This window comes from Pavona decussata, unplaced genomic scaffold, assembly GCF_977016875.1.
Source record: "Pavona decussata unplaced genomic scaffold, jaPavDecu1.1 SCAFFOLD_116, whole genome shotgun sequence".
Classification (NCBI taxonomy): Eukaryota; Metazoa; Cnidaria; class Anthozoa; order Scleractinia; family Agariciidae; genus Pavona; species Pavona decussata.
The window spans coordinates 351,832-366,381 of record NW_028145530.1 but is presented as its reverse complement, the minus strand read 5'-3'; the positions used below and the strand labels follow the sequence as shown (position 1 = coordinate 366,381).

Genomic DNA, 14,550 nt, shown 5'->3' with positions numbered 1-14,550 from the left:
ACGGACCTCCCGGGCTTTTCCCTTTCCTCTCCTTCTTCTTGGTATCATATGTAATGAATACATGGAAATAAAAATAGAAACTCTTGAACAGAAATTTGCACTCCTATCCTGTTTTAATTTCCTTCCTTTTTTTGATTTTGTTTTTTCAAAATGAATTTTCGTTCGTTTTGCAGTGACGAATAGTGGCTGTCAGTCTGACCCACGAAGACACATTCTTGTGAACGTTGTGTAAGAATCAGTTTGTATAAAGGTGTGTGGCATAGGGTAGAATCAATAAAATATTTCCTAGCTCCCACAAGTCTCCTGTTGCTCTGTGGTAGAGCATCCGAACTCGGAAGGTCATATAGGAGCACTTGGATTCCCTTATCCGAGTTTGCCTGTGACACTCACTGAATAATACATCATTCTCATTTTTCTGCCCTTAGCAAATCGCTTTCATACCACTTTGTCCACAAATGGTAAGTCTGCAATCAAATTCACAGCCAGGAAACAAAATGTCCGCCTGCAGATATCTTCTGGATGGTAGAACCAGCCATCCACGGCATCGTGACCGCGTCAATTCATCTTCAAAGTGTACCTCATCTAATATGTTCTTTAAGTCACTGAAAGGAATTGGAATGTCTTCCAGCTTTTTGCCGGCGTTCCTCTTTGTTACCCACACCTGCGCAATGACGGAGAATCATTTTTAACGTTTTTAGTTCACCAAGTCTCATAATCAGCCATTCAAGTACCTTAAACCTCTTACCTAGTCAATTAATTTGTCATGTCCCTTAATTTTCTTTTCTCTCCTTTTCCCTACTGCGCCCTGAGGCCACAAGTCTACAAATAGTCGGCGTTGGAATTGTTAGTTTTTGTGTCATGACTTTCATCAGCTACCCAATTTGTATGAGTCTTTCTAAATTACGTGCACGGCACAAGTAAAGGCTGGCTCTAGCCTGTTGTTTTTGTTTGTTTGTTTTTTTTTTTTTTCCCGAAAAATGATGTTTTTACTCGTGGATATGCTTTAGCATCCACGAGGGATAGTGGCATTCCGTATGCAGATGAATCACTCACTCCGGTGTAACCGGAAGTGGAAGAATAGCCAATCCCACGTCACTCGCTAGCCAAAGCTCGATCTATTAGCCAATCACCAGCGAATCGCACACTTCACGGCTTAGAAAGTTGTGACACACCGACCTGATTTCTGTTGGTCGCCATTGCTTGGCTGTTTTTGGTGCTTTGAACGCATTCTTGATGCATTCTCCAACATTAGCAGCACGTGTCTGAAGAAGTGACAAATGGTGCTCTTCGAAGGTGAAGCAAAAGATTCCCGACAAATGCGCATTGATACAATCAAGACCGATTGTGCATCGCCTTTTACTTACCGACGTGTAAATCTTGATGTCGAAGTCGAATCGATACTGGGTGAGAAGAAAGAAGTCCCTGTTCGATCGCCTTAGCTCACGAGGGATTAATAAATTCCATTTGGAAATTGATTTTTATTTAGAGAGGGACCTCAAAGCCGTCAAAGTAAGCCAATGTTTATCAAAGTCTAGCAAGCCATGAGTCACGAACGACAACTCAATCCAACTTAAAAAACATTAGTGATGTAACACACAGTGACACAACCGATCAACCCATGTTGCTAAGCGGGAGTACTTGTGTGGCCAATCAGTATGACGAACAGTCGAAAGACCCAGTTATTGACGATGCGAGGAAAACTAATCAGCTTAACTTGGTGTTCAATAAAATTGAACAAACAAAATGAGAAACACATTTCATTTGTATACAACGTCGATCACTGCTGGAGTAGTTAGCGCCGAGTGTCTGATCAAAATGAAATGCCAAAAGATTTCTTAACGAACTGACTTTTTCGGTCGATATTTTGGTTTTGAGTTTATTGTCTGTTTGTTGTTGTTGTTTGTTTGTTGGTATTTTTTGTCTTTTAGTTTGTTTGAAATGTAACGATTTAATGAGCCCGCCGCGAATAACAACAGCTACCTGCGGGTTAAAGTCATCATTTTCTTTATTGTGTTAATAAAGTCTCTTTGTTGTTGTTGTTTTTTTTTTTATTCTGTGTTGTTGTTGTTGTTGTTGTTGTTAGTACTTTCCGGCAGCCACTGTTTACACAATAAACAAGTTCCATTTTTCCACTAAAATATCAGCTTTTCTCCCGAAATTACTCTGTCAGTAAGCGATAGAATAAGAGCAACTAATCTTGATGTTAATCCAATAACACTACACCAAGTTTTGTCTAGCTATCACCCTGTTCTCCCTTGTCACTTCCTTGCGGAAACGCCTTCGGGCAATAACAAGTATGACATTCCAAGGCACTCAGCCACACCAAAACCATTTATGTAAAACATTACCGCAGAAAACATGAAACGAAAGCAGAAGCGAGGGACCAAAATAAAGAGGAGCGCTGCTAGATTGGGCCTGAACGCAATGAATATCAACCTTACCTTGAATCTTATCTGATGACCACATGACGTTAAAAATATAAAGTCGTTTCTTGCCACGTAATCTAGATATTCCTCAGGAGTCTTTTGGCAGTCACTTCTTTCCAGGAATGTCTTGTCTAAATTGACCCCTTCTTTGAATGCAGCTCTCCAATGAAGTCCTTCATTTGATGCTTGTAACTTTTCTGTTGCCTGAGCAATGGTCCATTCACCTTCATCGGCTTCCTCTGTAACAAATGAGTTTTAATGGTGATTAATTAATTGAAAAAAGAAAAAAAAAGAAAGGCTAGTTGTATAGTAGAAATGATTAGGTCCCGGGTGGAGGGACGGCGTAGGCCGTTTGAGGGAAATGAGCGCTTATTCTCGTGCGAGGCTTAGCGCCGGGATGACCAGCCTGCTGGTGAAATCTGCTTGGTAACTACTGAAACCAAAACTAGTCATATCTTTAAATTTGTGTACAAGCGGGACTTTTGAATTTCAATCCAGTAAGTTTCTCACAACTCTCGCTCTTTTCTGTAGTTTAACAGCAGATAAGAGGTCTCTAGAAACAAAAGTGGTCTGGCAAGTGATCGTGATTCTCCAAAGCCGGCGAACTCGATTCGAAAAGTTGTAGTCGCACTCAGTCTCGTAATCTTAAAGTCTTTCTCTTTAATTGCGCTGCGATTTTACTACCACCAAATTTTAAATCTCCAAGCCTTTTTTCAGTCCGCTAAAAGCGTGCAATCGGACGACAATGTATTCACAGCGGGCAGAAAAGTTAAACGAGGCCAACCGGTATGAAAAAAAAACCGATTAACCTAAACGGTCTAGCTCCATGTAAACTTAAAGGGGTCTACCTTCAAACTATTAACAAAAAAAAAACGTGTTACATGAACCTAAGAATACGACTTTTCCCAAACTGCCAACCACACAAGTAAGGTTACAGGGGCTTTTCCCCCTATGCAATGACAAGGATCTGTCGCACATGAATGACACTACATGCACGAACGTTCATGCAAAGAATCAAGGGAATGTGGCGCTAAGTGTTCACTCAAACCTCATCATCATTGACAATTCACGATCATGATCATTGACACGTACCACGACTGACAAAGACGTGACTTCTGCATTTAAATGCAGAAGAGAGGCCTGTCTTGATAAAGACAGGCCTCTTAATTTCTGTTTTGGCATTTTGGCATTGGTAAAAGCATTGAAAACAGTAAAAGTAGATACTTTAACCTTCGTCAGGCCCACGAACGATGGCTGTTCCAAAGTGGCACCACATGTCGAGCATCAAGTATCCTTTCGTTTCCATTTCACGTTTAATCTGACGAAGGGACTCTAAAGCGTCATTCGTAAGTCCTGCCATATAGCTTGGGTTATCACCTGGGCCGCAGGGATCCTAAAGAAATTACTGAATTTATACAAGATAACATGCTCATCCTTTTATTAATAATATCTTAAACCTGTGGTACGGCATGGCATGTCGTGAAGTGCTATAGTTTGGCATGGTGTGGTATGGCATAATATGGTATGGTACGGTGTAGTATGGTGTAGTTAATTGGTATGGTATGGTACGGTATGTTATGGCATGGTATGTTATGGTACGTTATGGCATGGCATGGCATGGTCTGGTTTGGCAAGGCATGGCATGGCACGGCCATGGTATGGTATGGCCATCTGAGTATATCTAGCATGGTCATAGTATGCTTTGCTATGTCATCTTATCGCCACCATGGCATGGCAGTTGGCTAGACTACTGTATATATCGGAAAGTCGTGCACACAAAGCTGAGTTGACTGCAACAAACCTGAAAAGAGAATTTAGTTACAACGATTGTATCGACAAAGAAATGATTTCCCGGTTTACTTGATTTCTCACTTTTCGTAATTGTTCACCCGAAACCCTCAAATAGGGTCTTTCAAGAAGCCAAAATTACCCTACTTTTGGATGCTTGCTGCCGAGTCTATATTTAACGTAGGAATATAAGAATTACATCAGCGATGGATACATCATCATGATTGCGAAAGATTTCAACTCACTTTGGCCGCGCGGGTTCAGAAACATCTTGGGAACTTGGGAACTACGTTTCAGAATTCAAGGTTTCATTGTTATTGGAGCCAATCAAATTGCGAACTTTGAAATGAATACCACAAGTTTGATTTCGAAGTTCGATTCGAAATTTGCGAACTTCGCTTCCAAGTTGCAAAAGCAGCTGTAGAGATGGCGTGTGTCGAAGGAGATGGAAGTGATGACTTAAAAAGTTGGTTATCCACTTTCAAACAACAGCTAGATTCGGAAACATTTACTAGCATATACGAGACTCTTTAAGCGAACCAATTTTGTACCCGTCTAAAAATTAAACTTATTGGAGAAAAAGAATTTAACTTAATGTTCAACAAACAGTTGCTGCTTGGCGCGAAAGCTTACAGTACAGTACCAAATTTCTTTGTTGAGAGAGCACTGATCTCCCCTTCAAAAACCCACGGCTTATCGAGTGCAAGAAGAAAAGGGGGACATATCTGCCAAAAACACAGGATCTAAAAAGGTAGGTTTAATCTTTTAGTTAAGAGAAAAAAACCAGGCACTTTATTTGCGACAAACTGTGTGCAAAATGTTTATCGTGCGGCAAAAGAATATGGTGTAATGATAAAAAAATTTCTTGATTACCAAAACGTTCTTCGGGACTTGGAGGATCAAGAAAAGATGCTAAAGATGCTACAGAAGCAGCTTAAAACACGAAAAAAAGAACTAAAGGAAGTCTAAATGAGGATCGATTCCATGAACATTATAGAGCAAGAAAAGCCGCCTGTAGGGGGGGGGGGGGGGGGGGGGAAGCATTTGTGGTTATTGCCATCATTGAGGTCATCGCAACTCTGCAATGAAACCGTTCTCATTAAATAAATAGACCGAGTTCACGTATTGTGGAATAATAGCAAAACACCCCGAGTATTTAAGCCAGTTGACCTCGCTTAAATTAGAGCGAAAAAAGCGAAAAGATGCTGTTGATCAACTGGAAGGTCAATTGAATTCCATGGAACAGTTCTCTACGAGCAGCGAATGCCAGTCCATCAAACGTGTCACTCCGCGAATGTACCAAGCTGACGAATCGTACAAAGTGAATAAAGCCAAGTTAATGAGAGGTGTACGGCTGTTACGAGAGTGTCTTGATGGTAAAGTCCCGCCTGTAACGACAAATGACAGTGAGCGAATAAAAAAATTGATTTTGAAGGGAAGAGATCCAAGCAAATTCGTGACGACGATTGCTCAAAAAGTATGAGAGCAATTTTCCCCAATTAAGTCCACAAAGAGAGAGATGGAGATGTTCCGAATGGCAAGGAGGAAGTTGACATGCCAGTGAAAGAGAATAATGAAACTCCAAAAGCAAAAAGGATTACATCTGAGGAGAGTTCATCCACCTCATCCGACGACCGAAGGTCAAAAAGAAGAAAGAAGAAATCAAAAACAAAAAAGCGAAAGAAACGCGGATCCCGACGGCATCATAGTTCCAGTGATGACAGTTTCGAAGACGACTTTGGAAAATCAAGCTGGCAAAATTTGTCTAGTGCTTACTTCCCGCCCCGGTCTTTAGCTAATAACCGGTTTGCAATTAATGAATAATTTGTATAGCGGGTTGCCAGTTCCTAATAATTTTCTAAGCAGAGTTCACTTCCCTCATAACTCATCGCGCAGAATGCCTGGACATCATGAATAATTCATATCCACTGAAGTGGCAAATTCGAATGCGATCGCGCTTTGAAGAGCTATAAATTAGAGAAGAATGGGCCAACACTAGCTACTAGGGCTCATAAAATTCACTTTCTCGAGTCTCAGAAATGATAATCTCAACATTCACGCACGGCTTCTTGAAAATCAAGGATTAGTCTACAATTTGCACTAAAAAAGAATGAAATTGAGAAAGTAGAAGTTTTATGTTTTTCCATTTGAATATGCAGTAAATTTTGCAAATTTTCGTATAGACAGTCATTTTGGAGAACTGTTTTGGGTTTTCAGCCCAGACATGAATAACAAGACATGCCAAATGAAACAATGCCTATTGTTGAAAACCACTACGCATGAAAAAAATATTCTTAACTACCGCGAATTTTACAGCTCTTATCCAGTACCATTCCTTCCAATGAATATACATATACAACCAGTTCAACAAATGTGTCAAGAGAGTTCATTACCATCTGCTGATATGGAACCTGAGTGAGAAAACTTGGAAACACTTGCAAATGTTGCCTTCTCAAACGCTAATGAAAATTGAAAAAGTAATTTAGTTCTTTGCAGCTCCCGTTTGCAAAGAAAATGAAGTGTTTCGTTTACATCGGAAATAGAAAGTCTAGACCTTACTGCTACTTTGTTGATATCACAGTGTGCAATTTATTTGTCAATCTGAAACAGGCGCGAATTTTATATGAGAAACGATCAGTAAGGATGTTATGCCAAAAAGGAAGGGGGAAGAAGATAAAATGGATACAGTCCGAAAAGTTATTAAAATTCACTGTAAACACCGCCTTTTTATGTGGTTTAGGAGGGATTGTTTCCTTGGGTTTGCGAATTCGGTCGCCAGTCTGTCTAGTGTGTAGATCTTATCACGCACGCAAATTAGGTTTTTGTTGGATTTTTCGACAACTTTTACTACGGCTGCCCACAGGGGCAAAACACAACTCAATTTCTCTTCAGTGACACAACGTTCTTTTCGAGAACAAAACAAAATTTTCCAGAACGCTGCAATCTTTATTAAAACACAACGAAATTTTGTGACACACAGCAATCTTTTTCAAAACACAACGAAATTTTGTGATACTCAACAATCTTTTTCAAAGCGCAACAAAATTTTCTGATACACGAAAGCGAACTGAAACACAACAAAATTAAGTGAAGCACAAAATTTCAAGGTACTGGTAACTAACCCTGACGTTGAAAGAGACCGGAACCTGGGACTAGCTCTCCTGAGCTTCGCGCGCTCCTCTTGCCCGCCATGTTTTGTCATAGCTGTGGTGGGACAGTTGATAAACAGCCGCCATCTTGATTTTCGCCTTTTTATTCGACCTAGGCCTTCTCCCCAGTAGTCTCTAACGCAGCTGTTGTGTATCGTCACGCAACACTTCCGCGTGCCTCTACGTAGGAGGCTACGTCCCCAACGGCCTTCTAGGCTAGGTTAATCTTCAAATGGTGACTTCCAAGCACGGCTATAAGTAAGTTCTTAGAAACATTTTAAAGCTGAACATAACAATAAAAACTGTTACCGGCACCAAAAGTGGTCATTAATTTTCTGATCTATATGGAATGCAAACTATCAGCGGCTGGCATTTTTTGATAAGCGATTGATGACGTCGCTGATATCCGTTCATTGATCATGCAGGCGAGATGTATGCGAGCAAGTTCCAAAGATCAATCTTCAACACTCTTTAATTTTATATATTGCTAGGGCCCTACAGCCTTACAAACAAGGACTGATATTTTCTAAGTCTCCCTAATGAGATACATTTTTCCACTCGACAATTTACCTTGTTTTTGTCCACCCGTAAGACTCGTACGAGTCGACAACTGATTGCAAGGGCCCTTAGCTTCTGCCTTACAAACACGGACTGATATTTTCTAAGTCTCTCTAATGAGATGTACCCCTAAAATTTAAAAGCAACATCATGTAATTCCACGAAAATGTAACTGCTCCACCACTTGCACTAAACTGACCTGTGGAACAATTGTTTCACGACTCGTACGAGTCGTAAAGGCACTTTAACGACCCGAACGAGAGGTGAGTATTGGACAACCCTTGGCCATTGGCGTAGAGAACCCGTTGCTAGATTTTAGATAATTTCTCCAACAATATATTTTCAAAAACTCGAGGGCCAATAAATATTATTTCATGCTTTCAGGAACCCATCTTAACACTTTTCGGAAAAATACAGGAGGTTCTTGGAAAAAGTCAGAATTTTGAGAAAGATGGGTTTTCGCTGCGCCACTTTCACGGCTTTTGCAAATCACGTTAACAATGTCCTGTACAAGTGACTGTAATTTTAGTAATTTGACATAAACCATGGCTTGATTTCACCATTTGTTTTAAGTATAATAATGTATCTATCGTTTATGTTATTCTTATGTTCCTACGTTAAATCTACGCTCGACTGCAAGCATCCGAGAGAAGGCTAATTTCGAGTTCGTGAAAGGCCCTACTTGAGGGTTTTGGGTATGATGACATGTGCCTCTGTCTCTGTAATTAATCATCCATGCAGATGTGGAGGTATCATCGAATAAGAACGTTTGACCCTCTTCGGTGTAATTCTACTGTTGCGTTGGTGTTGTACAATTATTCAAGGTGTACCATGAAGTGACTACAAAAAGTTTAATATTTCTAGAAACTGATTGCAGCAAATCGTTCTGATCAATGTAATGTATCAACTGAATGTAAAACAACAAAAGCACACAACACTATGTATACCATGAACAAGCAATTACAGCCAGTAAGATCAACCAATTTCTCACTGCTTAGTCAGTTTATAATAGAACACGAAGTTCATAAATATGTTTTGGAATACTTTTAATATTTTAATCGGTCATTTTATACCCTGAAAACTGTATATCATTATAACTCTGTAACTTTAAAATTGTCAATATAATCAGCTGATATAATTTGCACTCAGTAGTACTTTTAACCCAGTAATTAGAAACAAACTTCACCTGTGGTCCATAATCCTCAGCTGATCTTAACCTGTACTGCGCTTGCGGTCCTGGAAGAAACATCTGATCTTCTGGTTCCAGCTGTTCTAGTTTGACTCTACCATCCGCAGTCAGATTCCAGCCATCAACATAACAACAGAACTTGGTCAACTCTTTTTCCATACCCCTGACTCTAGCCCCGGCCTATCAAAAGAAGGAATGAATGGAAAAAGCAAACCATGAGCATTCTGCCAGAATCTTGATAAATTGAACCCCCATCCCCCCTCCCGCCACCCCTTCTAATTCTTCAATAGTCCTTTTATCACATGGCGGCCATGTTGAGTGTCAGGGCATAAAAAGCTTTGTTTTCTCATGGCAAGCCTCGGCCAGTCGCAAACTCAGTGCAAGATTTGCGAGCTAAAACAAAGCTTTTTACTCTCCTGAGACTCAACATGGCCGCCGTGTGATAAAGGTCTATGGGTTGAACTCTCCTTTTGACTTTGACAAGGGAGGACGATAGAGAAACCTGGGAGCGAGGTTGTATTGAAATTACAAAGGGGAATTACCTATTCTTGCAATGATTTGGAAGGAATAAATACTGACACTTCCCACTCCTCATCTCCCACTCGAATAAGCGCTTTCTACGTTATCTTCTGATAAAGAATATATATATAATGCAAGGAACTGAAAACGAAAATGCTTCAGGTATACCCAGGATCTGTGAAAGATCTAGGGTGGGGGGGGGGGGGGGGGAGCAATGGGGGTTACAAAAAAAATTAATACGGGGCGGCTCCCCCGTAGGTCCGACCCTTTAACCTTTTAAATACCATTTTTTTTGCAGAAAAGATCCCCCTTTCCTATACCTTCCATTGACAAATGGTACCCCTTTCGTATACCTTCCATTGGAAAATAATGAAAGGCCCTTTCATATACCTAAATGAAAGATTTCCCGACCCTTTCAATACTCATGTTCTTCGACTCGTGAAATCCCCACCCTTTCATATGCCTGAAGCGTGAAAATGGTACTCCTATCGGGCGAGGCATCTCCCTACAGGCCATTGTAGTTATCCTATCCTATCCTATCCTATAGAGAGTACCCACCCCTACCCCCCCCCCCCCCCACCCCCGGGAAGATCTTTCACAGATCCTGCGTATACCGGCAGCATTTTCGTTTTCGGTTCATTGCATTTTATTATTTACTTTTATCTCGGACCGTAGATCTTTTCAGATATGATATGATGTACTTTCTTCACATTCTTCACATGGTCTAGCTATGTACTCTTTAAGAAAAGTTTTGCCCTTTCTTACTTAGCTTATTGCCACAGCAACATGATTTTTTAGATGCTTTGTTCATTGTTCATAGTCACGCGCTATGACGTGGGTATACGTCTGTATTTCCGGGGTATTCAATCGATGAAATCGATAATTGATGACAATCGATATCAATCGATACCAATCAAAATCAATTAATCGATTGATATTGATAATCGATGACCAATCGATGGCGAAGATTCGTGTGGTTATCGATTGGTATCGATTATTAATACAAATCGATAACTAAATTGGTATCGATTGGTATCGATTGGTTGCAGATTGACGGAACAGGAATCGACGCATAAAAAACACAACTTTGCACGCAGTAATTGTAAACACATTTCATTTTAATGTTACAAGGGGAGAACAATACTCTTCTATTTCTTTAACGTTAACGCCCCGTACACAGAAATCTGTGTTTTCTTTTTGTTTTGTTTTTTTGTTTTTTTGCAAATTAAAAGTTTGTTCCATGGGAAAATCCATAGACTTCAAAAAACGGAAAGTGGTTGAATCGTGCCTTCACAGAAAAATTCTTGTAGCAAAAGGAGCAAATTCAATAACATGAGAACAGTACACTGAAATAACAATTATATCTTTATTTATTGTGCCTAGTTTTATACGTACTTTTTATCGATTTATCATTTGTAAATTAAATAGGCAATTAAGCCTTCGGGCTGCAATGCATTGATCATTAAACTATCTATCTTTCGTGTGTGTTTTGAATAATTTCATATTTGTTTGCCCGGATTGTTTGTTGCGGTGTTAATAGGCCTTATCACGGTTTTCGACGCCATTTTGACGAGGAGGCGAACACGTCTGAAATAACAGTGTTTGTATGGAAATCAGATGTTCAATTACTTTCATAAAACATCGCTTCTGAAAAATTCATGAATTGGAAACTTTTAGCACTAGGAAAAAGATTTTAGGAAAAAAAATCGAGGGATGTATCTGTGCCAGAAAGCGTCCAGTCGTGTTTTATACTTTCCATACATCTGTCTGTAAAGCGAACCAGCCGTGAACTGCTACTAAAAATAGTTCGCGCGAAAAAAATACAGGGAAATGTATGGAAAGTTCAAAACACGGCTGGACGCTTTCTGGCGCAGCTACATCCCTCCACTTTTTTTCCTAAAATCTTTTTCTTAATGCCAAAAGTTTCCAATTCACGAATTTTTCAGAAGCGATGTTTTATGAAAATTATTTGACATCGGATTTCCATACAAACACTGTTATTTCAAGCCTGTTTGCCTACTCGTCAAAATGGCGTCGAAAACCGTGATAAGGCCTCTAATAATAATAAAAAAGTTCACTAACACAGAAATATCTGCATGTAGTGGCCAAAGAGAATCCACAAGCTCGGACTGTAGGTGGCCGAGCTCTCCACGATGGTTCACAACTTTAAACTTTGCAGTGAATACTTCACCGACGTTCCCCTAAAAGCGGCAAAGATGATAGCCTTTGACGATGTACCTCTACCCGGCCGTCTTGCGTAAACAAGGCAATGACGGGCAAGTGGGTAATTCGAGTACACGTGCAACGGGGTATCTTCTTTGCGTTGAGAACACTGGGTCGGAATTTGTTTTACCAATTTCGTCCCCAGGGCTTCCTAAAAATGGCGGATGATCGGACAGGTAGCGTGCGTAATGGACGGTTTTTGTGAGGTTATCGATTGGTCATCGTTTGGCCGATACTAATCGATACAAATTAACTAACTTTATCGATTGATATCGATTGATCGATTGAATTTCCGATGATCGGTTTCCACCGACTGGATACCCCGGGCTGTATTTAGGCCCACACGGAATCATTTCCACGTGGATTTGGTAGACAACTGACTCGCGTTGGTTGTTCTACTTTTTTGCTGTGCTACGTCGTGCTGACGAGATCCAATCAGCTCGAAACATCTGTCAATAGTTGCATGTTTTGATTCTCGGTTTAGTCTCTATCATGTCGCTATCATGTTAAGTTTTCTACGCAGTCTAGCCTTGCAGTTATTTGAGTTATCTACGTATGTCCAAAATTCATCATATATACGCTGAATTTGGGTACCTTATATAATACACACCTTTTTGTCATTTTCATGTGATTTATGTTTGACAGAATTATTTGCATTTTAATAAGAACTAAGGGTAGGGGACACCTTATGATGTCCATCAAACAGTCCATGCATTCATTAGCGGGTATTTCTGGACACTCTTGGTCGGCGCTAGCTTATTTTAAAAACAAAACAAAACAAAACAAAATTGGTAATTGTCTGCTTCTCTTTGAAGTATAATTATGGGGGAAACTATATAACAGCTAACTAACGTAAACAAAATCATGTGATGTATTAAAAGTTATTGAAGCTTTGATTGTGCAGCATGATCATATATTTATATGGAGTTGGTAATAGACAGCTAAAACGTGTGTAATACCTTAGGATTCGTATTGGACTATTGCTTCTCAAACTCATTAATAAGTCAAAAGCCAAAGATAAACATAAACATACACCGTGACGTGTTTGGATATCTGATGAAAAGCTCCTCGTTTCCGCATCCTTAATTTCTCCTTCAAAATCAGGTTGTTTGAGAAGTTATATCAAACATTCGTCACAGTGTTTCATCTCAATATCAAAAACCTCGAAGTTCGTCAAAAATACTCTGCTTCGCATCGTATTTTCAACTCTGTTCTCGGTGTTTAATATGTAATGTCTCGTGTTCGATATATTACATAAAATGTAAAGATGCAGTTTATTTATAACCAACAAAAATTATTATTCCACAACCGTAGGTTGGATATGTGATGTAGATATGGAACGTTGTCTGCAAGGAAGACGATCAGAAGACGATTTTTAAATCTAAAATGGCTTCTATATTGCCGGACATTGGCTGATATTCTTTGGCCATTTTTATAAGAAATTCAAAAATTCGTAAGCCCAAAAATTCATAAGCCCATTGACCTGTCAAATGGTCGTTAATACATCATGTGCAGTGGTTTTAAAACCTGATAAAACCTCCTCCTTATTAATATGCAGTGTTTAATGTTTTTCTCGTATGCTAATTCCCAACGTTCACAAAAGCATTAATATATTATTATTGTGAACGCTGTTGAGAAGCGCTTCACCGGGAATGTTTTCGAAGCAGTTCAAAACCCTCACAGCGCGTGGTTATAAATCCCGATAAAACACCGCTGTTCATAATTTAAACATTACTTAATCACTGTATTAATCATTACTCTTGACAAGGATTTTCCTAAAAGCTGCGCATAAGTTCTGCCCATCTCGAGATACTCGGGTTTCCTATGGGTGGTGCCTACTGAGGATACAGGAATATTTTTGCGTGGTTTAAAACTTAACGGAGAAAGTATAACTTAGCAAATGCTTTTGGGGGTAACTATGCATTTTTCAGAGATAATTAAGCTTCAATTTAGGAAAAAATCCCATATATTGCTTTATATTTTGGCGCTTTCTAGAGATATTATTGCTTATTTATCTCTGAAAAATGCATGGTTACCCCCAATTTTCTTTTTGGATTCCAATAGCCCTTGCTAAGATCTGCTTTTCACGTATAGTCACAAACCGCAAAAAAATACTTCGGTATTAGTACGCACCGTCCTTAAAGAAAGAAATTTTATTGACCTACCTACAATTTGGCATTTGATGTGAACTTTTACCTGTTCTCTTTGCTCCCGTGTTCCCTAAGCACTTTTGATTAGCCCGCTGAGTGCGCTGGCGGCATGAGAAGGTGGGGGTGCAAAAAATGCGCTACAAAATCCTCTTTAGTGTCAATCTTTGGGGTAATTAGCTAGTGTATCAGAAGTAACCCTCTAAGATCTTAAATGCCAACCCGATTCCAGGTAGATTTGAGCCGTCCAAAATAGATTTGAGTTGGTGTTTCGTCCAGCGAAACATTTCAATTTGCTCATGAAGTGCTAGTTCATTACTGCCTCGACACATCTGGGGACTTTTTGCGTACGCCGGTGGTAAATTGATAAGCTCGTCAGAGAGAACGGCACAAAACAATAAAGAAAATGTTACAAAACGGCTACCTGCGCCTACATTTTGCTGTTTCGCAGGTAGAAGTAGACATTAGAAGCCTAATGATTTTTCGTAATAAACGATTCGGATCTTAATAGAGACAGATTTATGAACACATCTCTTATTGATCATGGGATC

The 14,550-nt window shown here is 39.7% G+C and overlaps 1 protein-coding gene across 4 annotated transcripts in view; it reads right to left on the bottom strand.

Annotated features, from left to right (window-relative positions):
- LOC146469828 (uncharacterized) overlaps positions 1-14,550 on the bottom strand; it is a 173,006-nt gene that overhangs the window by 18,988 nt on the left and 139,468 nt on the right. For 2 of the 4 annotated variants that reach the window (XM_085122800.1, XM_085122799.1), the window contains exons 10-13: positions 9,108-9,290; positions 3,657-3,819; positions 2,442-2,665; positions 442-661 (exon numbers count right to left, since the gene is read on the bottom strand). The exons of the other annotated variants lie outside the window; for them this stretch is intronic. In XM_085122800.1, coding sequence (XP_084978926.1) covers positions 442-661; positions 2,442-2,665; positions 3,657-3,819; positions 9,108-9,290 — 790 coding nt within the window. The remainder of the gene's footprint in view (positions 1-441; positions 662-2,441; positions 2,666-3,656; positions 3,820-9,107; positions 9,291-14,550) is intronic. 4 annotated transcript variants of the gene reach the window in all.